Source organism: Colius striatus, chromosome W (assembly GCF_028858725.1).
Source record: "Colius striatus isolate bColStr4 chromosome W, bColStr4.1.hap1, whole genome shotgun sequence".
Lineage (NCBI taxonomy): Eukaryota > Metazoa > Chordata > Aves > Coliiformes > Coliidae > Colius > Colius striatus.
The window spans coordinates 20,657,225-20,685,022 of NC_084789.1; the positions used below are offsets into that span (position 1 = coordinate 20,657,225).

Genomic DNA, 27,798 nt, shown 5'->3' on the forward strand with positions numbered 1-27,798 from the left:
CTGGCAACTCTTTGTTTAAAGAAGCCACCCCTGTAGCTACCAAAAAACCTGGCCCAGGCAAAACTACTACAAAAATAAAGGCCATACTGTAACTGATTGTGATGATCGCCATGAAAACGAAGCTACAAAACCAAGAAAGGGGAAATGTGGGAACAAAGAACTGGTAATTGGCAAAAAATGTAAACAGACCTTCAGATGATGAGACTGGTTGTGGGCAAATGAAGTAATGTTACAGAATGCCCTGTTGCAAGTGTGAGAAGCAGCAGCATGACTGGAAAACAGACAAAGCTTGAAGGTCAGCAGGATGTAAAACAAAAACTGAGATCTGAGGGGTTGTGGAGTCTCCTTCCTTGGAGGTCTTCAAGACCTGCCTGGACATGTTCCTATGTGACCTGATCTAGGTGACCCTGCTTCTGCAGGGGGGTTGTGTTGTAGTAGTGCAGGCAATATTCACTCGAAGACGTAGAGAGTCTAAGTAATGCACGTGCAGAGACGTACACGGGCAACGTAGTACAACCACCAGAGTTGACTCAAAGCCACCCTTCCTTTGCTGCTTCTGCCCCTGTGATCACCCAGGGCCCAATTGATTACCTTGCAGCACCTGTTTCTGATAATTGGAAGTAGCTTGCCAGCTGCATTAACTTGTCCCTACCATCTTTATTCAAGCTGGCTGGTCCAAGCTACATCTGTGCCTACAATTCCCCCCATTTTCTTTTTTGGACCAGCCAGCCTTTGGCAACACATTTCAAAATTAAAGGTACATGAAGAAAACATAAGTATTTTTACCCATGGCCATGAGTTTACAACAAAAGGTCAATAACAGCTACATCTCTGAACAATATAATACAGAAATGCATAAACTCAAAATAAACATAATCTGATATATGTTGCTAGGAGGGACACACACTGGCAGGAAGGGATGAGTTCTTGGTAACTCCACTGATATTTCTGTTTCCTAAATGTAGTTCCAGACTTTTCTTCAGCTTCTTTAGCATGCTGATCTGTGAGCATTATCTGTAAGATGGAACTATCTCTTCATCCGTAGAAAATACACCATTTTTACTTTCAAGTTCCCATTGGTCATCTTGTTAAGTTCTTCAATTCTTTTAATGCAATACAGATAGCTGGAGGAATTTACAGCAGCGTACGTGGTGCCAGTTTAGAGGGTTTATATTTTAATAGGGTGATGGATTGAGGGTGGATCACTTGGTTCTTTCCTCAAGATTGTTCTTTCCATTGGTCTTACAGTCATTAAGTCCTTTCGGTTGATGTGGCTTGATCCATTTTGCCGGAATCCACCGGGGACCTTGATCTGTAATGACACAAGCATAGCCTCTTCCCCACGTTAACAGATCTGCAGGTCCTTGCCACTCTCCAGTGTGGAGGAATGGTTAAGGGAGAATGGACATGGATCCCAGGGTATAATGTTAGGCCTGATGGGGCAAGGCAATCTGAGTTCTAGTTATATGAATTTAATGCACAATCAAGACCAGAGTCAGAGCCATGGTTAAAGCAGTTGCTGTCACGTAGTCAGCACAGACAGCAGGCTGCTTTCTGCTCCTTCAAGGTCGGGCTGTTTTCAGCTAATGAGCTAACAGCTCAAGGTGGAAAACAACTACGGGGGAAAACAAGATGGGAAAATGTGAGGGAGCTTGCTTATCGCAGAAACCGCAAGTAGGATGAACACAAGAATGTAATCTATTAGCTGCTGTTGCTGAGCTAGCTTTGAAGCTGCTGGATATAAGTTAGAGCCTGCTCTCAGTAAAGTGAAGATTTCTGCTATCACTCACATTGAGTAGGACTGATTTCTTCCCACCCAGCTGAGAATCGGACCCTGGGTTGATCGCCGCATGAAGTAGGCTTGAAGCTGTTTTTTCAGGCTTTGAGCCTGGGTTTTTCAGGCTTTGTGCCTGGGTTTCAGGCTTTGTGCCTGGGTTTTTCAGACTTAGAGTCTGGTTTCAGGCTTCGAGCCTGGTTTGCAGACTTCGAGTCTGGTTTTTAGGCCAAGAGCCGAAAACTTCGCGGCAAATGGCACCTGAACAGGGACCATCACTGGGTGTTACTGGGTAAGGAGCCTGCCTGCGGGGAGCTGAGACTTGAAAATCCGGAGGCAGAGGCAGTCGTCGGAGGAAGCCTGCCGGATCCCAAGCAGAGGTTGCTGTACCGGGGGGAGTGACTACAGGTTGCGGTGAGACGAGGATCCGACAACATGGAAAAGGAGGCAGCACTCTCACTTTTACATCGCTTTTTAGAAAAGCGGGGGGTGGACTTAAAACTGACCGATTTATCTGGTCTACTTGTACATGGTAATTGTAAAGGCTTTTTTAAAGACTCTGAGAAATATTTTGATGAGGAGGAGTGGAGAGCATATGGGACTTGTCTTTGGGACTTGGTTATAGACGAAGATGAGACTGCTCGGAAACTGAAGAAACAGTGGAGAGAAGTAATTAACTGTTTGAAAAAGTATAAGTTGGAAAAGGATTTGGCTGCTGCTGTGACTCAGCGGCTTGATATGCCTGAGACTGCAGTCGAGCCGACCGCTGGACTGCTCAGTATCGGAACTGATTATGTCTCTCCTCCCTTTTCTGGTGAACCTGTTGCAGTTCGTGGGACAGCAACTGTGGCTGCCGTTTTGGCAGCCTCGACTTCTGAGTCAGTCTCTGATTCATGTTGTACTCCAAGCACCCCCCATGATCTGCCCTCTAGTTCGGCCGTTCCCTTATCAGCTGTGGGAAACGGTGTAAGGGAAAAGACAGAATCTGCTGAGGAAAAGGAATTGCCTGAATCTTCAGCTCTATGTGTTCCTTCAAAGGAGCAGAGTGGGGTCAAAAAGATTATTCGAGTGCGTTATTGTGGTGTTGACTGGCGGCGTGTGGCTGAGCAGGCTAGTGGAGAGGGGGATTATGAAGCCACCGCCACTTTGACTTGTCCAGCATTGTATATGAGAGATGCAGTGGGGAATGTGAACGGTGATTATCACCCCTTAAATTGGAAATTGCTCACCCAATTGCGAGCTACAGTTAACGAAGGAGGTATTCACAGTGAACCTGCCAAACAAATGCTAAACTATATTTGGAGCACCGGGATATTACTCCCGGAGGATATAAAAACTATCATGAGATTAATACTTACTCAGTCTCAACAATTATTATGGCAGGCTTATTGGCGACAGCAATGTGACACCAGTCAGGCTATTCCCAGACAACAAAATGATCCTCTTTTTGGGGTCATCTCAGCACAATTAATGGGAACAGGACCTTTTGCCACTGTAGAAATGCAACTATATATGGGACCTGAGGTCAATCGAGAAAGTATGCGAACTGCCCGTCTTGCTTTAGATCAGGTGCGTGAATCCACTCCTGTACCTTCTTATATGAGCATACGACAAGAGAGGAGCGAGGCTTTTGGGCCGTTTGTAGACAGAGTGGCTGAGGCTCTAAACAAAGCTGGGGTCCCTGATTACCTTAAAGGACCACTGTTAAAACAATGCCTCCTTGAAAATAGCAATACACAAACTAAAGGGGTGCTGGTTACCTTGCCAATCGGGGCTTCAATAGAGGATATGCTGGAGCGAATGTCACGAGTTCCTGCTGGGGATCAAGCTATGTTGGTAGAGGTGTTGTCTCGCATGGGGGAAAAAATTGAGAATATGGGAAAAGATTTAGCCGCAGCTCAGGAAAGTGCATTCGCAGCAGCATTAGCCCCCTTAAGATCCAATAGTGGGGCAAGTAAAGGGGAGGAAAAACGGGTGAAGTGTTTTCGTTGTGGTAAAGAGGGTCACTACAAAAGGAATTGTAAAGCTAAAATACGGTGTGAGACCTGTCAAAACAATTCTCATATGACTGGTGGGTGTCGGTCGGGAAACGGATGAGTGAACGCGACAGGCCGCCGCGCAACGACAACAGTAGCGGCTCCGGCACAATATGTTCACCAAACGTTCCAGCCTGCAGCCCAGCAACCAAGGGGAGCCTGGGATTCGACCTGGTTACAGCAGTAGATACCACTCTTATTACACAAGAACCTGTCAAGATACCATCTACTCTGACAGGACCATTACAATGTAATGGGAGCCCTTGTGGTGCTTTGCTTTTAGGACGATCATCATCAGCTATTAACGGTCTCTTGATAGTCCCTGGAGTGATAGATGCAGACTATACTGGGGTAATACAGATTGTGGCTTATACATTGTTTCCTCCTGTACACATTCCAAAAGGCAGCCATATTGCCTAGCTTGTGCCTGTGCCTCACCTTTTAGCAGATGCTGCAGCAGAGGCACCATGGAGAGGAAATCAAGGATTTGGGTCCTCTGGTGGGATTGCACTGTTAGCTTTGCCAATGAATTGATGCCCGATGACTATGGTAACTTTTAGCTATCAGACCAATTCAATTGTCTTGCGAGCTTTGCTGGACACTGGCGCAGACATTACTATTGTGTCACGAGACAGATGGCCTCGATCCTGGCCGTTACAGCCATCTGTTAGGGGGGTAGAGGGTGTCGGCGGCCCCTCTCCGGTTATGCGTAATATTGACAGAATTTTGATTACCCTCGACCACCAAACAGCAGGACTATTTGTCACAGTAATGCCATTACCACAAGGAGTGGATGCTCTGATTGGTCGAGATTATCTCACCCAAATTGGAGCAGTCCTAACAACAGAACATAGACCTTTTTAGCCTTGGGCACTGCTGGACCGTGGTCTTTCCCAATCCGACTGACGTGGCATTCTAACACACCCGTCTGGATTGAGCAGTGGCCATTGAAAGGAGAAAGACTACACCAGGCCAATCTCCTGGTACAGGAACAACTTCAATTGGGACATATTAAGCCATCTACGAGCCCTTGGAATACTCCTATTTTTGTTATACATAAGAAATCAGAGAAATTTCGCTTGTTGCATGATTTGCGAGCCATCAATGATCAGATGCAGGACATGGGGGCCCTACAACCTGGCATGCCGAGTCCGGCAATGTTGCCTGAAAATTGGGCTATCTTAATAATAGATTTGAAGGACTGTTTTTTCTCGATTGTATTACATCCAGCTGATCATAAGCGGTTTGCATTTACGATACCAGCAGTGAATAGAGTCCAGCACAGAGATATGAGTGGACCGTGCTGCCACAAGGGATGAAAAATAGTCCGACAATTTGTCAGCTGTATGTAGATAATGCCCTGCGACCCATTCGGCATAAGTGGCCCCATGCACTTGTGTATCATTATATGGATGATATCCTCATTGCTCAGGAGGAGGCATTTATTGCAGATCAAGAGAGAAATCTAGAAACCATATTACAAGCACAGGGACTGACTATTGCTCCTGAAAAGGTACAAAGACATCCAGCATGGTAGTATTTGGTCTGGAGTATTACAGAGGCTCATATTAGGCCGCAAAAGCTCCATATTCATACCAAGATAAAAACTGTAAATGATGCACAAAAATTAATGGGGGATTTGCAATGGTTGCGCCCTATTGTTGGAATCACTAATGACATGCCAGAACCGCTGTGCCCCCTACTGAAGGGAACAGACCCATCGGCAAAAGTACAGCCGACAGCAGAACAACTGAAAACCATTGCTGAAATTTCTGACCTCATTACCACTCGGCAAGTCGATTGTCGTGATCCAGATTGCCCCATTGATTTGACCATTTTGCAGGGCAAAGAACAGTTTCTTGGTGCATTAACACAGTGTAAAAAACAAAAAGAGAGGATAATCGTCCTGGAATGGCTATTCACCACATTACAGACTAAATGGACAATTGAACAAAAAACTGTGGGCTTAGCAATGCTTATTAGAAAGGGACGCACTCGAATTTTACAGGTGAGCGGCCAAGAGCCAGGAACAATATACGTGCCTATAGCGAAAAGAGATCTGGAATGGGTCATAGCAACATCAGAGCCTCTACAGCTTAGTTTATTGTCATCTGCCCAAAAAATAAACATGCAGTCCCTAAAATCTAAGGTGTTGGCATGGATGACACAACAACAGTGGATTGTTCGTCCTAAGCTAAGTGAGCAACCTTTGTCAAATGCTGTTACAGCATACACAGACGCAGGAAAGAAATCTCAACGGGCTGTAATAGTCTGGGAAGAGGCAGGACAATGGAAACACCAGCTATTACGTGCCACGGAAATGGACTCTTTACAGACTTTAGAACTTTTTGCGGTTGTTCGGGCCCTTGAAATGTGGTGATGTAAACCGTTGAATATTGTAACTGACTCTTTTTATGTTGCAGGAATTGCTCAGCGAATAGAAGATGCTCGCATTAAAGATGTGCGCAATCGACGCCTTTTTGACCTACTTAGAGCCATGCAGGCTGCTATCCGGCAGTGCACATCTCCATATTGTGTGATACACATTAGAAGTCATAAGTACGACATTGGTTTAGGAGCAGGAAATGCTAGAGCGGACAAGCTGGTAGCTTTGGGAGTGCCTGTAAATAAATTTAATCAGGCAAGAGAAGCCCATGCCACCTTCCATCAAAATGCCAGATGCCTAAGGAGAAGTTTTGACCTCTCAATAGAGGATGCTCGAGCAATAGTGAGGGCTTGCCTGCAGTGTAGCCACTACGGCCCAGGGTTAGGTCTGGGAGTCAACCCCAGGGGTCTGGGACCATTAGAATTGTGGCAGATGGACGTCACTCACATTTCTGAATTTGGAAGGCTTAAATATGTTCATGTAACTGTGGATACATTCAGTAAGTATATATGGGCAACGGCTCAAGCAGGAGAAAGGGTAACGCATGTAATCCGACATGCCACTGCATGTTTTGCTGTTATGGGGGTGCCAAGCACCATTAAGACTGATAACGGCCCTGCATATGTTAGTCAACGGGTGAGACAGTTTTTCCAAACCTGGGGAGTGAAACACATTACAGGGGTACCACATTCACCAACAGGACAGGCTATAGTGGAACGAACTCATCAAGTGTTAAAATCATATTTAAGTAAGATTTCCGACATACAGGACCCACAGGAACGGTTGTCTAAGGTATTGTTTACTATAAATCATTTATGTATCTTTGGGGAGGAGAAAGAACCTCCAGCTCGACTACATCAAGGAATGGTGGAAACATCGAAAAGACCGCCGGCAATGTGGGTAACTTACAGAGATCCACGAACAGGTATATGGCAGGGCCCAGCTAAAGTGCAGTATTTAGGCAGGGGTTATATGTCTGTGCTTACATCTACAGGTCCAATATGGGTTCCTGCAAAATGGACTAGAGTGGCTGTTACTCCTAATAATCCTGATGGTGACAGTTCACACATCGCCATTGAATCAAGTGAATCCACGTCAGAACATGTGGGTCACCTGGGCGAATCAGACAGGCCAAGTTGACTTTTGTCTGAGTCTTCAGTCGGTGAGTGATACATTCCGCACCTGCCTGGTTGGGATACCAGATTTTGATCCTAGTGATTTCCAGAAATATGTCAGCGGGAGCGCCTCCTGTTCCAGCAAAGTGACATCGGACTGTGCCGCGGACTTGTTACGTCGGCTCAAAGTCCCTCTTCCCTGGGACCCACAAGAGTTGGAGTTGCTGGGAAGTCAAGCAATCGGAAACATCACGAATGAGAGTTGGACTCGTACTTGTTTTAGCTTTGGGACTAAATATCAAGGACTAAGAGGAATGGAACAATATAAAAATATGGTTAAGCAGTGGACTGATGTTTCCCCCGAAGGTGCATATAGTCGATTTGTAGATCCAAAAGGAGGATATTGTGGATTGGCCATAGGACAATTTGGTGGGACTTGGATGGCCAACTTATCTGGGTTGATATATGGGGGGAGTAACACTGGTTGGGAACGTGGGACCCCTCAGAGGCCTACTTTGTGGAGCAATGGGTCTACTAAAGCTCTACCCAATAACATCTTTTTAATATGTGGAGATTGAGCATGGCAGGGAATCCCAGCTAACCCAATTGGGGGGCCATGTTATTTAGGGAAACTAACTTTGTTTGCTCCTTGACAGCAGGACTGGTTAAAAATTACCAAGTTGCGGAAAAAAAGAAACACCCACAACTTAAAAGGAGATTGTGATGGTAAAGTACAATTGTGGTCCATTACAGCGAATGTATTTGCTTCAGCATTTGTACCTGGGTTGGCTGCAGCCCAGGCCTTACAACAGTTAGAAAAATTAGTGTGTTGGTCGGAGCAGCAAGCTAATGTTACTACTGATGTTACTGAAAAATTGTTAGCAGACCAGAAAAGCCTTAGACATGCCTTATTGCAAGATCGTGCAGCTATAGATTTTTTGCTATTGGCACAAGGGCACGGATGTCAAGACTTTGAAGGCATGTGTTGTTTTAATCTTTCTGATCATAGTGAATCTATTCACAAAGCTTTGGCATATTTAAAGGCTCACGCTAAGAATATTACGGTGGGTTATAACCCTTTTGATAATTGGCTTCAATCAGCTTTTGGGGGGTTGTCACCTTGGTTGACTATGTTAATCAAAGAAGGGTTAAGATGGATTTTGGTTATTTTGCTTTTGCTTGTAATATTTAGAATAATATATAGTTGTATTATGAAGGCAGTGCATAGACTGACTGAATCTGTCTTGATTGTGCAAAAACAAAACGGGGATTTGTGGAGGAATGGTTAAGGGAGAATGGACATGGACCCCAGGGTATAATGTTAGGCCTGATGGGGCAAGGCAATCTGAGTTCTAGTTATATGAATTTAATGCACAATCAAGACCAGAGTCAGAGCCATGGTTAAAGCAGTTGCTGTCACGTAGTCAGCGCAGACAGCAGGCCGCTTTCTGCTCCTTCAAGGTCGGGCTGTTTTCAGCTAACGAGCTAACAGCCCAAGGTGGAAAACAACTATGGGGGAAAACAAGATGGGAAAATGTGAGGGAGCTTGCTTATTGCAGAAACCGCAAGTAGGATGAACATAAGAATGTAATCTATTAGCTGCTGTTGCTGAGCTAGCTTTGAAGCTGCTGGATATAAGTTAGAGCCTGCTCTCAAGAAAGTGAAGATTTCTGCTATCACTCACATTGAGTAGGACTGATTTCTTCCCACCCAGCTGAGAATCGGACCCTGGGTTGATCGCCGCATGAAGTAGGCTTGGAGCTGGTTTTTCAGGCTTTGAGCCTGGGTTTTTTCAGGCTTCGAGCCTGGGTTTTTCAGGCTTAGAGTCTGGTTTCAGGCTTCGAGCCTGGTTTCAGGCTTTGAGCCTGGGTTTTTCAGGCTTCGAGCCTGGGTTTTTAGGCTTCGAGCCTGGGTTTTTCAGGCCAAGAGCCGAAAACTTCGCGGCACTCCAGTAATGGGATTCTTATACCAAACTTCAGGTACCAAATCCCGACTCATTTGGTCAAAGTGTGTTAATGCTGGTGGTTCATTCCCGTTTGCCACAATTCTGAGATGATTCATTGTATAAAGGGCTTTCATTAGTTTGTCTTGAGGGCTCACCCCCTCTTCCCCCGTGTCGTGGTTTAGGCCCATCAGGGAACAAAGGCCACGATTAGCCTCGAGTACCGAAGAGGCTGAGGATTGCTCGAGGGCAGGGAGGGCTTAATTGCCGCTTAAGGTTCAGGACAAAACAGACCAGGCTACTCGGTTTTGGGGAAGAAAACAGAAAATAATTTAATGCAAAAGCAACCAAAACATAACCAAAATGAAACAACCCAGAGTAATACATCAATGGAGAGTCCAACCAGCCTTTTTAAGAACATCTTCTTTGCCACCCCTCCCCTCTTCCCGGGTTCAGAGCCCTGATCCCGGTGTTTTTACCTTGCCCCCCCCTGAACGGTTCGGGGGGGCAGGCAGTGGGGGGTTCAGTCAGTCGGTTTCCGAGAGCTTCTGCCGTTTGTCCCTCCTCAGGACGGGTGAACTCCACACCAGTCCTCCCTGCAAGTCCGTGGGGTAACTCACAAGCATGGCAGACTTGCACGGGCTGCTCCGATGCCCACTTATTCCAAAGGCTGCAGCTCCTCTCTGCCTCTCGTGTGGGGCTGCTCTGCGGCGCGCAGGCTCTCCAACACGGCCTGGGCCATGGCCGTCTCCCCACACAGTCCCCCGCCCGTCCGGGCTCACCCACACGGAGCTGTTAGTGGCTCTCAGTCCTGCCACGAATCTCCATAGGTTTCAGGGGCACAGCTTGTATTCTCGCCACGGCTTGCAGAGGGGTCTCCGGTCTACTGCTTCTCGTTCCTTCCTCCTTCTCTGGCTGAAGGGTCCGCGTGGTGACCTCCATCTTGTATCACTCTCCACCTCCCGACTCGCATTTCAAATTCCCGTCCCCTAAATAGTGATCGCAGAGGCGCCAGATTGGCCCAGCCGGGCCGGAGGTGGGTCTGAACCTAGGAGCCGGGGGAGGGTCTTCACTGCAACCCGCTCCCCCTGTTACCAAGCCAAAAGCTGCTCCTGGCTAAACCAGGACACCCCGTTTTTTGTTTTTCTAGGAGGCCTTTTAAGGTTTGATGTGTACGTTCAATAATGGCTTGACTGGTGTAATTTCCTGGGATTCCAGTAGTATGTTTAACACCCCATAAGTTCAGAAACTTACGTGTTCTACTGGCTGTGTATCCCGAGCCATTATCAGTTTTTATCTCTCTTGGAACATCAAGGACTGCAAAGCAACTCCTCCAATGTCTTATGACGTCTCGAGAACTGTCACTGGTTAAGGCTGTGGCCCAAACCATGGCTAAATAAATATCAATAGTGACATGTATACGTTTAAATCGTCCAAAGGGAGCATAGACAGTGATATCCAATTGCCATATTCCTAATGGTGCCGGACCCCTGGGATTGACTCCTACTCCTAGGCCGATTTGATTCTGGCATGCAGGGCACATGTAAACGATACCCTGAGCATCCCATATGGTCAGGTCAAACTGCTTTGCCAGCATTTTTGCACTTTGATGAAAAAAATCGTGTGACCTTCGGGCTTGAGAAAATTTGTCAATTATTGGCCCAATAAAGGAGCTGCCACTATCTTGTCAACAATTTCATTGCCAACTGATAGGCCATCTTTTAAGCCCAAAAGGCTTCAAATATGTCCAGTATAATAAGCAGTTTGACGTTCATTTATCTGATGCCAGAGCCGCAGAAATAAGTGATACAGATTCTGATTAGAGATTTCTTTCAACAACGCTCTCTCTAATCGAGTGACGGCATCGACCACATAGAGGGAATTAAAGATTATGTTTAATGGGACGTCTGGCCATTTCTCGAAAGTTTTAACTACAGCCATCAGTTCCAGCAGTTGAACTGAACTGCCTGGGGAGTGAACAGTTAGATTTTGCCATTTTCCATTCTCCCACCAAACCACTCCTGCTTTGGCTTGGATCTTACTTGCGTCGGTAAAAACAGTCAGGCCTTTAACAGGTACTGCTGATCTCAACGGCCGGTCTTCCATTTGAAATTTAACAGAAAACAATTTATGGGCCAGATAATGATTATTTATAGTTTCTGGATATGACAATAAGGCCCACTGTAATTCATCAGATTGTTGCAGTGCCCAGTTCAAGAACTCATCTGTGAGAGGAACGAAAATGCCGTCTGCCTCAATCCCTGCTATTTCCAGCAGACGTTTCCTGGCCTTAACTATTATTTTCGCAATTGCCTCTAGCCTCGTGGTAATTGTTTTTTGCAAATTATATGGCAAAAATATCCACTCCAAGATCCTCAATGAGTCTTTTGCTACTGAATCCCATTGCATCAAGACTGCCATTACATGCTGGTTTTGACTTATCACAGCAATGTTAATTGACAAGTCAGGATCATATCGGTGACTGTAGTTATTGACTCTCTTATTTCCTATCTTTTCTATTGCTTGTATTTGCTGCCGAGACAGTTTCTGCTCATTGTCAGCCTCTACTGAGCCCTTTAACAAAGGCATTAGTGGCGCAAGATCCTCATTCGTGATACCACATATGGTTCGTACCCATTGGATATCACCCATTAGCTTTTGAACATCTGTTAAATTAGCAATATCTGTTTTAATTGCCACCTTCTGAGGATAAATGCGTGCATCGGTGATAATATTACCTAAATATTTCCAAGAGGCGTGCATTTGTACCTTCTCTGATGTGATCACTAACCCGGAGATGCTCAACTGTCACTTCACTTCTTGTAGAATGCAATGCTGGTCCAGGTCTTTTCCTGCAATGAAGATATCATCCATATAATAGTAAAATAAAACATGAGGGTATTTTTTGCGCAGAGGTGCTAGCACCCAGGCAACATATGTTTGACAAATAGTTGGCGAGTTCTTCATTCCCTGAGGTAAAACAGTCCATTGCTATTGTTTTGCTGTCTCTTGTTTGTTAATCGATGGTACTGTAAAAGCAAACTTCTCACTGTCATCCTCATGTAGGGGAATTGTGAAAAAACAGTCCTTTAGGTCAATCACCAACAGGGGCCACTCTCTTGGAATCATTGCAGGAGAGGGTAATCCTGGCTGTAAAGCACCCATGTCCTGCATCACTGCATTAACAGCTCTTAAATCATGTAACAGCCTCCACTTCCCTGATTTTTTAGGGATAGTAAAAATTGGTGTATTCCATGTACTGATGGATGGCTTCATATGACCTTTCTCTAATTGTTCATTTACTAATTCATGCATCTGGGCGAGCTTTTCTTTGCTTAGCGGCCATTGATTAATCCAAACTGGTTTATCTGTGAGCCAGGTTAACTTCAGGATTGGTCGCCCATCAATGGCTGCTATTAAAAATTTCCATTTGACAAACGAAAGCCCATTTGGCTTAAGGCGTCTCTACCTAAAAGCCAAACTGAAGTATTCATTACATAGGGCCTAATTTGCACACATCTATTCTCTTTGTCCTGTATGCATACCGAAATCAGGTCTCTGCTAATTTTTGTCATCTGTATTCCTCCTTCTCCAACAACAGGGGTGTCTAAATTCTCTAAAGGCCAACTTTTTGGCCAATAGGATAATGGAACAATAGTAACATCTGCTCCCGTATCCAGTAATGTGTTGTACCCAACCATGTGTTCCCCATTTGGATGTTGGAATACAACTGTCTGAGTGGGCTTTCCCTGTGAAAGTGGCATTGCCAGTCTTACCTCAGGTGCTCCAGTGGATCCAAAACCACCATCTCGACACTTACGACTTCCTGCAAATGGAACTTTATCTCTGAAAGGAACTAATTGAGCTATTTTAGTTCCTTTAGGTATATGAACTGGTGGCTGCCAAACTTTAATCATTATTCCAATATTTCCTTCATAATCCGCATCAATTACACCGGGGAGCACAAAAATACCCTGTCAAGAGGCTGATGACCGTCCTAAAAGCAAAGCACTTAAACCATAGCCAAGGGGTCCGTTAGCGTTAGATAACTGTTACCTCCGTGTTGTGGATGGTTACATCTACTGCTGTTTCCACATCCACTCCTGCACTTCCTGCAGTGGCTGATCTGAGGCCATCCAGGCAGCTGTTGGTGTTGAAGGGCGTTTTTGTGTCATCACGCTCACCCTTTTTGTGCTCGTTAACCTGTTTCCCTTAGGCATTGTATGTCTGGCCACTCGAGAGCGGCACTCAGTGGCTCTATGGCCAAACTTGCCACATCTGTAACAATTGCCATGAAATCTGCCGTTGGACCCAGATGGCCTGGCGGAGCTGTTTGTCCATACCAATGGTCTGGACTGACATTGATTTTTCACGTGTCCTATTTTTCCACAGTTAAAGCATTTTGGCCTCCGATTTCCTTTGTGAGGTTGAACTAAAGGTTTCAATGCTGTTGCCATAGCTTCAGCTAAATGTGCTGATGATCCTACCCTAGAGCAGGCTTCTATCATGTCGACCAAAGTTGCTTTCCGCGGGAGAGCCTGCAGGATCTTTTTGCAGTCATGGTTAGTGTTAGCAACTGCTAAGTGTAACCCTATTTCTGCCTTTACTTCAGTTGACATGTTTGGTATACGATCCAGAGCTGCTCTTAGACGGTCTAAAAAGGTCATAAAAGGCTCATTAGGTTTCTGTATAATAGTTGTATATGAGGGAACTGGCACCTCCATGTCAGGAACAATCTTAAATGCTTGACGAGCCAGTGTCTGTGTATGCTGCAAAATAGCTTCATGCAGTCGGGCTTGTACCTGAGGGTCAGCAAACGGTCCTTTACCCAACATCATATCTGCTGTGATGACTCGCCGCGGATCTCCCTGTTGTAAGTCCATATTTTCTACTACTGCCAGATCAACTCTTTTTTCCCATTCAGACTCCCATAGTAATACCTGAGTGGGCTTCAGGAAGGTTTCTGCTAGCTTCCGGCAGTCAAATGGAGTCATTAATCCACTGGCGAAAATATGATCCAATAACGTTTGAACATATGGGTTGGACAAGCCATATTGCATTACAGCTTTCTGGCCTTCCCTTACCAACTTCCAATCCAAAGGTGCCCATTGTCGTTTTCTTTGTGCTACTATTACTGGAAAGGCTTGTGGAATAAATTCTCCTTCGATTACCGCATCACGTATGAGGCCTCTCCATTTCTTAGCCAGATCATAGTCATCTGGCTGGGGGTCTCTGGGCACCTGTGGGGATGAAACTTTAATCTCTGTTGGTTAATTCATTAATTCATTCCAACAGTTGATTAGGTGTTGCTTTTGATTTTTTCATCAGTTCCTCCAAATGGGCCAAAGTCATGTTGGGGGTGATGATGGAAGAGGAATACACTCAGGGATTGATGAGCTCAGGGGCAATGGCATATCCACAGTGTCATTTGTAAAGCGTACCTTTTGTTCTCTGCCAGGTACTCACTCCTTCAGGCATAGCAGAAGGATGGGATGGGGCAGGATGGTGAAGGATGGGTGGGAGGGGAGGAGAAGCAATGCGCATATTTGGCTTCTGGAACGGTGCTCTAGGGGGTTCTGGGGGAGGTGGGCTCACATCTATGCTCTCCTCTTCTAGAGGTGGAGCCGATGGTACTATAAAGTCACCACCTCCAAAGAACCTTTTAGCATCTACTGGGAACGCAGATGGTACAGCAGTTTCTGCTTTCATGGCAGCAGCTGCAGCACACTCAGCTTCTAGCTGGTGTATAATGGATGATACCAAGTTACACAAGCCGATAGCATTATTCAACATGTCTCCTAGGTTTTCCCAGTGTCCCTTTTCATATACTTCTTGGGGGGAGACAAAGAGACCTACTTCCTGTCCCCATCTTACAAGTCTTAGCAAATCCTCTCTTTCATAATTGAATCCTTTCTCAGCAAGGATATGCTGGAGGGTGTCAATAGGATTTTCCTCTTTGCTTAGCATTTTTCCCATTATATCACTTTACTCAGATCACTTGCCTTTTCAAGCAGGAATCCAAGTGCTTTTCTGCCGAGGGTTCTTAATCCAACCAATTCGGCAAATCACGTCGGGGTCACCAAATGTTGTAGTGGTGCAGGCAATATTCACTTGAAGAACGTAGAGAGTCTAAGTAATACACGTGCAGAGACGTACACGGACAACATAGTACAACCACCAGAGTTGACTCAAAACCACCCTTCCTTTGCTAGCTACCTGCTTTTATGCTGCTTCTGCCCATGAGATCACCCAGGGCCCAATTGATTACCTTGCAGCACCTGTTTCTGAAGTAGCTTGCCAGCTGCATTAACTTATCCCTACCATCTTTATTCAAGCTGGCTGGTCCAAGCTACATCTGTACCTACAGGGTTGGACTAGATGATCTCTAAAGGTCCTTTCCAACTCCTACCATTCTATGATTCTATGATTCTATGATATAATTCTTTACAATAAATTGGGGGTTTGCATACAGCATGGCAGCACTTGCTCATGGCAATGCTCCCCCTTCAGCAATCTGAGTGGGTTTGGTGCATTTCAGTGCGTTGCTCCAATCCCGGCTTGCCTGAGACTGGCACCATATGAGCCAGGTTTTGCACTTCTGTCTCATAATTCAACATTTGGGACTAGGGAGAAAGAAGAGTGTACAAAAAGTGAAAACTGAACTGCTCTGAGGGAGGTCACAGGCACCTTTTCCTACAGAAAGGCAAAGCTCCAGAACCCATGGACACTTCAATTGTTTTTTTTTTCTGCAAACATTTTTCCATTAAACCTTTGTAGAAATGGAGAACAGATGTGTGGGGATACACTGGAGCTGATGTATTCATCAGAGCACACTATACATTCACATGTTCTCTGAAGAGAGAAGTTTCAACATGACACTTCTAGTCTGGGAAATCAGAGAATAAAGAGAAAACCAGAGACTCTATAGCCAGACGGTTGGCCCATTCTTCCGGTTCTCCCAGGTACCAGCCCTAACAACCAAGCTATTTTCAGTCTACCAACACATTCCTCCCAGCTAGGAGCCTTGTTTTCACCCAAGTGCTGAGTGTAATTTTATAATGTTTTTTAAAACAGAAGTGTTTTCTGCCTGGATTCTTAGCGAGCAGGAGGTAAACAACAGTCTGATGCTGGTCAACTTAATGAGCACGCAAAGGGGAAGTTTTTAGGGAATAAAAACCTTATGGTTATTCTTAGCACATCCCCTTCTATCCTTCCTTCCAGAAGCCAGCTTTCTTGGTTTCCTGGAGGTCAAATCATATCAAAGGTTGACACTTTCCTAAAGAATCCGTGTAATTAAAAAAGAAACTCATACACAACATGCTTGCTCAAGATTGCTCATTTCTCAGTCAGAGGGAAACTGATTCCATCAGAGACAGTTCACAAAACCAAAGGAGGGCAGCTACGTTTGCTACCTGCAGCTGGTCCACATGATCCAGGGCTGTTTTCAGTCTGGATTCCAGACGTTCCTTGTCAGAGGTCACATTCTGAACTTGCTCTTTGAGTCTACTCAAAACAAATCAAAACAGATCATACTTTCACAGATGGAAATTTAAACCATAAAGGCAATGTGCTTACACAAAGTCCTGCTTTGTAAATATACTTACTGGTGAAGTTCTGACTCTCTGTAGTCATCCAGCTCCTTTAGATGTTTATTTTCCTTTTTCAGGGAATTCAGCTCCAGCTCCAGTTTCTCTGTGTTGCTCCTTAGAGACTCTAAACTACTCTGCAGCTCCTGAAAAATCACACTGAGGTTGACAGGAGGTAAACAGGACCCAAGCAATAGTCCACTGGAACTGCAAAACCCCTCAAATCAACACTGCCAGGAACTCATCTGAAGAAGGAAAAGCCTTTACATCCTGACTACTCTTTCAGACCTCATATTAAACCCTGAGCAAAACTGAAGGAGGAAAAGATAATGATAGTGTGATTGTAGGACAGCCTACAAAACATTTTTGAATGCTCCCCTTCCCACATGTTCCTGACTTCCCTGTCTGAAGTTGTCTCTTGTTGATCATTGTTCTTAGCACAGTAGAGGTCCTGTATAATTTGGTAAAGGATTAAACTGATCATATGGGGAGAAATCTCTTTAATTTCCCCCTGGACGCATACAGTGGAACAAGATCTGACTCAGTCATAGAATCATAGAATGGTAGGGGTTGGAAGGGACCCTTAGAGATCATCTAGTCCAACCCCCCTGCAGAAGCAGGTTCACCTAGATTAGGTCGCATAGGAACATGTCCAGGCAGGTCTTGAAGACCTCCAAGGAAGGAGCCTCCACAACCTGTCTGGGCAGCCTGTTCCACTGCTGGACTCTCTCCAGCACTTCCCTGTCCCTCTTGAGCTGAGGAGCCCAGAACTGGACACAGGACTCCAGATGAGGCCTCAGGGCAGAGTAGAGGGGGAGAAGAACCTCCCTTGACCTGCTGCCCACACTCTTCTTGATGCATCCCAGGATGCCATTGGCCTTCTTGGCCACAAGGGAACATTGCTGGCTCAATGTCAGTTTATTATCAATCAGGACTCCCAGGTCTCTCTCTGCAGAGCTGCTCTTCAGCAGTTCGACCCCCAGCCTGTACTGGTGCATGGGGTTGTTCCTTCCCAGATACAGGACTCTGCACTTGTCCTTGTTGAGCCTCATGAGGTTCCTCTCTGCCCAACTCTCAGGCTGGTCAAGATCCCACTGAATGGCAGCACAGCCTCTGGGGAATCAGCCAGTCCTCCCAGTTTGGTGTCATCAGGGAACTTGCTCCACTCTGTCCCCTCATCCAGGTTGTTGATGAAGATGTTGAACAAGACTGGCCTCGGAATCGATCCCTGTGGAACTCCACTGGCCACAGGCCTCCAACTCAACTCTGTGCCATTGATCACCATTGATCAGTCCCTCTTCATCTTTCAGACTTAAAGCTTCTGAGTAACTTTTTTGTTTACCTGTATCTTCTTGATATCTTTCTGCAGAGTGGTGTTTTGTTCCTAGAGGTTTGCACAGCTTGCTTTCAGCTCCTCATTTTCTTTACGTAGATTTTTGTTTTGTAGCTCAATCTCTTCCACTTCTCCCTGGTGAGTGACAAAGTTGTTTGTAACAGAAGCACTGAAAAGCTACATTCCAAATAGCACAGTGGAAAGGGCAAAGAAAGATGAACTCTGGAAAAGGGAACAACTGTACCTCCAGTGCTTTTGCTACTAGTACAGACCAGACTGCTACTTCACTCTCCTCACTCTGTCCAAAGCTGAGCATCAACTCAGTTCTTGAATACTGCACACATGCTACCCTCAGTCTTTGGAGATGCTCAATGCCTGTGTCCACAGAACTCAGCAGAGAGGCAGAGCTTTGGGGCTCTGGGCAGTTTGTTAGTTTAGGACTATGTGTGCAGCATAGTCATTAACAAAAGGGCTGCACAGAAGACACTGCAAAATAAGAGTGCTTGGCTTCACAGCACCTCAATATGTGCGCTCTTACTCCCACCTAATGGCAGGCTTTCCATGAAAATGTCACTTTCATTCAAAAATATTCAAAACACATGGAAACACTATGTATGAAGTCATTCCCTATTACAAAGAGCTCACAATCAAAGTGATAAACAGCAGGTAGAGAAACAAAGGCTACTCAAATTTGTGTGACAGGTCAGTAGCAAAGCCAAGAGTAGAACCAAAGTCTGCTGGGTTCTAGCTTGGCATCTAATTTACTGGATCACTCCATGTTAGCACTGAGCATATGCTAATAAAAGCCCACAAATGTTCTGTTAATTTTGAATGTTGTGCTTGCTAGTGGCAGAAAAACTGGCAATCTCTCTGTGTGTGTGTCCCTGTGTGAGCACATGCACATACAGCCCTGACTCAAGCGCCTGACCTACCTTTGAACTGGATCTGCTGCTGCACAGCAGTATCACTGTGGACATCACCAGGCAGAGGAGTCCACATGAACGTGTAATATTCCCAGGTTGTTTTCCATCCCACCTGTAACAGCAAAATTATTATATGATATCACATAGTTCATGTTTATCTTATGGGATAAGATCCTGGGAGGACTTTTGTGTTGATACCCTGGCTTTGAAAAGTTGTGGTCTATGCACAAAAGGATAATCTGAGTATTTGATTAGCCCTGAACCTGCTCAGGTCACAAAAGGTCTGGCACTTTGTTCCCAAATGTTCCATGACGCAAAGTTATTACTGAAAAAAATCCCCAATGCTGTTCTATCAAAGCCCAAGGTATTTGTTTCTGTCTGCTGCTGCTTCCTTATACTTGGCACACCTGGATTCACAGTACTGACTTACCCGGAAGATGCCCATCTAGTCCTTCCCACGGGGAACAATGTTCTGTGTGAGGGTTTAATAACAGGTTATGTCTCCTCCAGGAACATAAAACTTCTCCACATTGTTAAAGATGACCTGGGAGAAGTGGCAGTTGTTTAAGAGGACAGTGGATGTGGGAGGCTCGTAGGACGTCTCATTCATCATGGAAATCTACAAGAAGAAAGAATAAGAGGATTATCTCAGCTTTAGATGCAGCCAACATAGTTGTGTCTGTGAAAGCTATGGAGAAGTGTGGCTTGGGACTGACATAGCTGTGAGGTCCAGACTTTGACAGTAGCATAAGACAAAAATATCAGCTTACAGTTGTCCTGGTTTGAGCCAGGACAGAGTTAATTCCCGTGAGGAACCAGGAAAGGGTACTGCCTGAAAGGCTGACCCAGGTTGGCCAGTAGGTATTCGATACCATCCTAACGTCATGCCCAGTATATAGGTGGGGGCTAGGCAGAAGGAGCTCTCTGCCAGGGTCGCAGTTTCTCGGTCGCCGGTCCGGAGCGGTCACTTAGGTTGGGTCCCGGATGGTGAGCAACTGCATCACACACCAGTTTTCTTTGTAATATCCCCTTATTTTTGTTATAGTTGTTCCTCTTCAACTTTCTCCTAGTAAATTGTTCTTATTTCAACTTACGCGGGCTCTTTTCCTTTCTTTCCAATTCCCTCCACATTCCACTAGGAGGGGGAGGAGTCGTATTTTTCTTTTCCACCTTCATCTCGGCTAGGCAAAACCATGACAACAGTCTATCATAGAATCATAGAATCATTTTGCTTGGAAAAGACCCTTAAGATCATCGAGTCCATCCATCCCCTGTCCTCACACTGCCCAGCCCACCACTAACCCATGGCCCTCAGCACCTCAACTCCATAGCTTTGCAATAGCTCCAGGGATGGGTACTCCACCATCTCCCTGGGCAGCCTGTTCCAATGCTTAATAACTCTCTTGGTAAAAAAGTTCTTACTCATCTCCAATCTAAACCTCCCCTGGTACAACTTGAGGCCATTTCCTCTTGTCCTATCATTCATTACCGAGAAGAGACTGACCCCCACCTCACTGCAGCCTCCTTTCAGATAGTTGTATAGAATGATATCTCCTCTCAATCTCCTCTTCTCCAGTCTAAACGCTCCCAGCTCCCTCAGCTTCTCCCCATCAGACTTGTGCTCCAGCCCCTTCCCCAGCTCCAGTGCCCATCTCTGGACACGCTTCAGCACTTGTCCTTCTTGTAGTGAGGGATCCAAAACTGAACACAGTATTTGAGGTGAGGCCTCATCAGTGCCGAGTGCTAGGAGCTCCAAGACTCGTGCAGACCCAGCCCTAACACATTCCACCTTCACAGAAATGAGAAGCAGTGAGACTGAATGAGATGCACTCATGCTGGTGATGAGGAAACTCAGCAGCCTCCTCACTTTCTGCATTGAAACCCAACACAATGACCTGACTTCCAAATACAGCATCTTTCAGCTTCCTGGCTCCAAGGGAAGAGAGGCACCTTGCTAAGCTCAGCTCCCATGGAAGGGCACAAATGGAGGAGATCCTGATTAGGCAGGTCAGAGTTCTGTCTCAGGCAGTCTCTGTCTCTGTCCTGTGTCATCAGGCTATTCATAGAATGGTAGGGGTTGGAAGGGACCTTTAGAGATCTAGTCTAACCGCCCTGCAGAAGCAGGTTCACCTAGGTCAGGTCACACAGGAACATGTCCAGACGGGTCTTGAAGATCTCCAAGGAAGAAGACTCCACAACCCCTCTGGGCCTGTTCCTATAATAGCCTTGCTAGTTGTGACTGCTATGCTGAAACTGCAAGATGATTCTCAGTATTGAAATTAATATGTTGCCTGACTGTAGGGTTAACAAATAGCATTAAAGCTTTTGCATGAGTTACGTGCACATAAAACTTTGCAGCATGTTGGTGACACCACAAAACACACAATATAAAACTGTAGTGGGTGCATCGATCAAAACTGTATCCAAACTGCTAGGAGCCTGGGCAGGGCTGGAGGCAGAAATTGTCACCCTCTTTGCCACTACATCTTGCAGGCAGCCAGGCTTCAGCCCTGGCAAGCTGTTAAGGGGCAGATCACTGCTGAGAAAACCCTGACACTGATTCCAGAAAAGTCAATTCCAGGAATCCAAAGCTGAACCTTCCTTGGCAGCAGCAAGAAAGGAGTGACCACAGAATTGGGAACCTTCAGATGCCTAATGGGTAGTCCCAGCCCCAGGCTGAACTAATGAGGTACTGTCACAGCTCACACGGGGCAGAGTAAATAATGCTTCCCCTGGTTGTGGTGGTTTAATCTGATGTCCACCAAGTCATAAAATCACTCTCCCTCCTAAACTAGACAGGAGAGAAAGAGAAATATAACAAACGGCTTGTGAGTTGAGATAAGGACGGAGAGATCACTCAGCAATTAGCGTCATGGGCAAAACAGACTCAACTTAGGGAGAAAAAAGATTTGATTTATTAAAGAAACAATAAGAGCAGGGAGATGAGAAATAAAATTGTCTTAAAAGCACCTCCTCCCACCCCTCCTCTTCCCAGGAATCCCTTTCCTTCCCCCCCAGCGGCACAGGGGATGAGGGTTGCGGTCAGTTCATTACAGATGGACTTTGCTGCTGCTTCTTCTCAGGGGGAGGCCTCCTCACACTTCCCACTGCTACACTGTGGGGTCCCTCCCCACGGGAGACAGTCCCTCACAAACTTCTCCAGCATGGGTTCTTCCCATGGGCTGCAGCTCCTCACAAACTGCTCCGGCATGGGGCCTCCCACAGGGGGCAGCTGCACACTGCCCAACGTAGGTCATCCACCAGGAGAACAGTCCTTCAGGGACAGACTGCTCCAGCCTGGGTCTCTCATGGGATCACAAGTCCTGACAGCAAACCTGCTCCGGCATGGGCACCTCCCCCACAGACTCCCAGGTCCTGCCAGGAACTTGCTCCAGGATGAACTTCTTATGGAGTCACAGCCTCCTTCAGGCACCCACCCGGTCCGGCGTGGGCTCCTCCACGGGCTGCGAGTGGGTCTCTGCTTCCCGGTGGTCCTCCATGGACTGCAGGGGGACAACCTGCTTCACCATGGTCCTCACCACATATCACAGGGGAGCCTTTCTTCCAGGGCCTAAGCACCCTCCTCCCCCTCCTTCTCCACTGACCTTGGTGTCTGCAGAGATGTTTTCACATTCTCCCTCCTTGTTGCTGCTGCAGTTTTGCAACTGCACAATTTCTTCTCTTTCTCAAATATGTTATTCACAGAGACATTGCCTCCATCACTAATTGGTCAAGCCTGAGTCGGGTGCAGGGTTCAGCTTAGAATTGACTAGCCCTAACCCTATGAGCTGCAGGGGAAGCTTCTGGCAACTCTTTTTGTTTAAAGAAGCCACCCCTGTAGCCACCCCTGCTACCGAAAAACCTGGCCCAGGCAAAACCACTACACCGGTGTTCCCAGCTCAGCCTCTCTTCGGGGAGTTCCTCGGTTTTTCCCTTTTATTCCGCTGTTGCTGTTTTCATCTTTCATTAACCTGCAGCGCCCCGAAGACCCAGAAAAATCATGGATTCCCTCTTTTCAAGTGAGACCACCTTCCAACGGCGGTCAGACACCGGGACACCGCGGCTTGGATGAGCCGGGCAGCCTCTTGCCGCCGGCAGCGTGTGCCACAGCGGTCCCCGCTAGCATTCCCGTGCATGAGGTCCCAGTACATCAGACTCCGAGAGTGGTATATGGGACCCCATCATCACCACTCCCCGCCCCACTCACCCGAAGGCTCCTCTGGAAAACTCCGGAGCTGTGAGAACGAGGCGAAGGATCAGGAAAAGGCTGAGCCTCACCCCGGGACGGGCCGCCCCGCCCGGGAAATCTCCTCCTGAGCGGTCCCGGCCGTGCTGCTGGGGCTCGTAGTTGGGGGCGGGAATGCTCCTCAGCCCCGGTACCGCCCTTTCGTGCCGACCCTCAGGGTGGCGAGGAAGAGCAAGACCAGGGACACCGGAGCCGGTTGTCCCGGGCGACCAGGATCGGGTGGACGTATGGATAAGAGCTCAGGGCAAAATGAGAGCTTAAAGCCCCGGTAACAAGTTACGGCTCAGGGGTGGCCCCTCCAACTGCTGCTTTCTCTGGGGCACCACAGAGGCGGGCCTTACCCCAGCACCACGGGCGGGCGGCGATCTCCCTCCCCGATGCCCTGAGCCTGTGAGAAATATTGATGTTGCTTTTGCAGAATCCGAAAGAAATTAAGACAAGGAATTTTGACGGCTGTCTGCCTCTGTGTAATATAAATCAGTGGTCTAACCATGACTGTTATCTGCCTCTGTGTAGTGTAAATCAGTGGACTAACCATGAGACTGTTATCTGTTTGTTTGTAATTAGAGTTTAAATCTTAGGATTGTGGGGGAATCCACGATAAGATACAAAAGCAGACATCCTCTGAGGAGGATTTTAGGCGCCTCGAGAAGTTGTAAATCTTGGAGTACCTAATCAATGGGGAAACAAGGGAGGGACCTTGCGGCCGGGACAGGGAATAAAAAGCCAAATGTTGTATCCATCGGGTGTGCCTACTAGCTAGGACACCCGCTCTTGCAAGAACGCTTAATAAAAGTGCTTCACTGCAGAGTCTGACCTGAGTCTTTCGCGAGAAAGCTTGTTTTGTTTCTCACAAGCCCCTCTCCGGGGCTGCGGAACGAAACCTTGGCTCTAGCGACGATCCACCACGGCTGAACCGGGAACTTTAACACACAACAGGGAAACGTTTACGTGTTCAAAACAACCCTTTGGGAATCGCGAACAGGCCCGGGGCTGCCGCGGCAGCCAGCGGCGCAGCAGGAAGGAGCGCCGGGCCCACCACCATCGCCGCGCGCCTCTACGGTAACTCCGTGGTGCAAAAATCCACCTCAGCGCGCCTTACTATCCATTGGACGACCTCCAGATCGCCAGCTAATCAGCGAGCACGCAGAGCAAATAATTAACCAATAACAGCCTACACAAGTGATATCGCCCTCCGGCCTCGTTGTGTCGTCTTGGATGCTGGTAGGAGGTGTTCGCTTTGGTGCTCCAATGGGAAGTGTGGACGTCGTCCCAGGGTGCCGCGCGCCCCTGGCGGCGGCAGCCAATGAGCGCGGAGGACACGGGGGGGGGGGGGGGGGGGACACGGCAAGGTGAGCGAGGTGGGGGTGCTGCGCTGCCCTCATAGCTATAGCCGCCGCTGCCCCGAGCGCAGCCCGTGCAGGTGAGTTCGCTCTCCCTGGCACAGCCTCCCGCCTTCCTCCCGGGCACCGCGGGCCCTCCCCCGTGCAGCTACTCCTGTGGAGGAGCACTGGGCTTAGGTGGCTAGTGGCGATGGTGCCCTTCGCCGGGAGGTGGCAGCCGATGAGTGTTGCCCTCTCCACTGCTCACACACACCGCGGGGCTTGGGCGGGCTTAGTTGGCTTTTGGTGGGGGCTTCGGCTGAGTCAATGAAGGGAGGAATGCACAATTGGAGAGTCTGTTCCAGAAAGGCCCCGAGGGAGGATTAACAGAGCGGCAGAGAGAGGGGGGGTGTTGGCGGGTGGCAATAGAATTGGGATCTTCAATTCATTTTCTTATTAGGTTAAGCAAAATGCAGGCTCCTGTGGCTTTCCTCGGCTCTCCAGCTCTGGTAAGTTGCTTTACTTCAGAGGAATATCGTCATACTTAATGAGGCTTTGTTGTGGTTTTGCCCAGTCAGAGCTAAGGAAAAAAAACCCAAAACTGTGACTCCTCCCCCTCCTAGTGGAACGCGGAGGGGATCGGGGAAAAAAGTAAAAGAGCCCGCCTAAGTTGAAATAAGAACAATTTACTAGGGAAAATTGATGAGGAACAACTATAACAAAGACAAGGGGATATTACAAAGAAAACTGGTGAGTGATGCAGTTGCTCACCACCCGGGACCCGACCTAAGCGACCGCTCCGGACCGGCGACCGAGAAACCGCCACCCCGGAGGAGCTTCTTCCGGCCAGCCCCCACCTATATACTGGGCATGACGTTAGGATGGTATCGAATACCTGCTGGCCAGCCTGGGTCAGCTGTTCAGGCTGTGCCCTTTCCTGGTTCCTCACGGGAATTAACTCTATCCTAGCTCAAACCAGGACAGGCTTTATGACTGTGAAGTCCTTCTTTATGTTGTTGGTTCAAAGTGCTGCCTTGGATACCCTTAGATAGGGTGGAATAGTGTAGGTTTGTTTTACTATGGACTTAAGGAGAGGAAACAAGGTGACCTCTGGTGACCAGAGGATGATTCCTGCCATCTTAGTAGATGTGCAGTGAACTGCAGGTCCAAGGGCTTCTCCAAAGATCAGCTAACTGATAGTCACAGAGGGACTCAGTCAGCTCCTTCTTTCAGTGTAGGAATTAAAGGAAAATGTGTGGAATGATAGTAATGACCAAACTACTGTAGCAGGTAGAACCTTGTGGTGTGTGATCTGTGGTTATGTTACTTATGGACTAAATCTTACTGGCTGAACTAGAAATGTCCTATATTCATATATGTCTTTGCCTTGTTTTATACTCGATGTTTTCAGAAATTTCTAAGACTGTTCTTCATAAAATAACTGCTCTTTTCTGTGGGTTATTGAGGATGCATCCAACTACAGGAGTTAACTGTCTGTGTTTTGCTTAAGTTCTGGTGGTGTTCCAGGGCTCTGGCCAGACCAGCTTCAGTATCTGTTTTCAGCAGGCCTGATATTCAGGCTGTACAGGTGAGACTTATGGGGTAAACTGGGTCCTGGGTTTCTGTGCTTGCTGCCTGTGGTACATGAGGGTTTCTGCTGAGATGGAAGAGTAAGTCTCTATATCAAGAAGGTGGCTAGTACAGGGACATAGATTCTAGTTCGGATTGGGGATGAGTTAGCAACTTTGCCTAATTTTTCTTTTTTTTTTTTCCTTTGCCTTGATGATGAATGTTGATAATGTTTTATTAAAAAAATAAACCCTTACATTTATGATGCAAAGTGACATTAGCAAGTTTCTTGTCCTGTATCCCCTAGGCAGTTGGCGTGTCCCATCCACAGCTGACCCGCCATGGGTTCCAGACCAGCACCATGTTCAGGGACATCGACACGGCCGCCAAGTTCATTGGTGCTGGAGCTGCCACAGTTGGAGTGGCTGGTTCAGGAGCAGGTATTGGGACAGTATTTGGCAGCTTGATCATTGGCTATGCCAGGTAAGTAAGATGCCAGGCTGACCTGAATAGATTCCCCTCTCCCAGCACTAAATTTAATAGATTAGCAGAGCTTTCTCTGGGAGATATGTCCAGCTCCACTTGTGTATATCAAAGTGTCCTGCTTTTGACTGAAGAAGTTACCCTTGGAGCATAAAGTGGTTGTTACAATCCATTAGTCCATTGAAATAAATAAGAAAGCACCTGAATTGTTTGAGTCCATCCTATACTTCTAAATGATGCAGCTGCTCTCTAGTGCAATCCCTCCCTCTAGAAGAAACGAAGCAGTGGTTATTAGCTGGCTGGTACCACCAGGGCAGGGGAAACTACCCTGAAGGGTTCAATGTGTCTATGTCACTAAAACTGGGGAAAAATCATTACTTTCTCATGGCAGGCAGCCGCTGGCTAGAATAATACTGGTTTGTGGTCCAAAATCTATTGCCTATGTAACATAATCCTGGCTTTCTGTGATGTGGGCTCTGGTTTGGATTGGTGGATTTTTTTCACCCTAGATCCCTTTTTCCCTTCTCTCTCTGGTTTGTTCCCCCCTTTTGTACAATATACAGGAATCCATCTCTCAAGCAGCAGCTCTTCTCCTATGCCATCCTGGGCTTTGCCCTGTCTGAGGCCATGGGTCTCTTCTGTTTGATGGTGGCATTCCTCATCCTCTTTGCCATGTGACAACTTCTGGTCCTGGCTGCGGCTTCCATCAGAGCGTTCCAGACTGACAATTAAAGAAAAGATTTCTCTAAATTAAACTGATGGCTTTTTTTTTCCTTTACTACTTTATTTTTTTTCCAAAGTTGTGGTCCAGTGGGGGGGGAAGTGCTTGGAGAAACTGATATACTGGTCAAAGAGGATAATGTCCCAGGTATGGGACATTCTGCTGATAAAGTAAATGGTGATGGGAGGGGAGAAAACTAATGTGAAGTCAGCTAGATAAGAGAGGAGGTCCTTGAACAGCTCAAATGTATGCAAAAATCCCAGCAAGCATTGCCCTTGTAAAGCAAATACTTCCAGATGAGCTGACAAAGCTCACACACTGTTATTGAAAATGCTTCAGTGTCTTTCTTTTGTATCTGAAAG

At 46.8% G+C, this 27,798-nt stretch overlaps 1 protein-coding gene and 1 pseudogene across 1 annotated transcript; one reads left to right on the forward strand and one right to left on the reverse strand.

The window, feature by feature from the left end:
* Positions 1-15,759: 15,759 nt before the first annotated feature.
* On the reverse strand, positions 15,760-19,540 carry LOC133628639 (calcium-binding and coiled-coil domain-containing protein 2-like; annotated as a pseudogene).
* Positions 19,541-24,686: 5,146 nt separating this feature from the next.
* Positions 24,687-27,470, forward strand: LOC133628531 (ATP synthase F(0) complex subunit C1, mitochondrial-like). Its single transcript, XM_062016829.1, has 5 exons — positions 24,687-24,764; positions 25,124-25,172; positions 26,174-26,251; positions 26,540-26,715; positions 27,279-27,470. The coding sequence occupies exons 2-5, from the start codon at positions 25,134-25,136 to the stop codon at positions 27,391-27,393; spliced, it is 408 nt and encodes a 135-aa protein (XP_061872813.1). The 5' UTR covers positions 24,687-24,764; positions 25,124-25,133; the 3' UTR covers positions 27,394-27,470.
* The last annotated feature ends 328 nt before the right edge of the window (positions 27,471-27,798 follow it).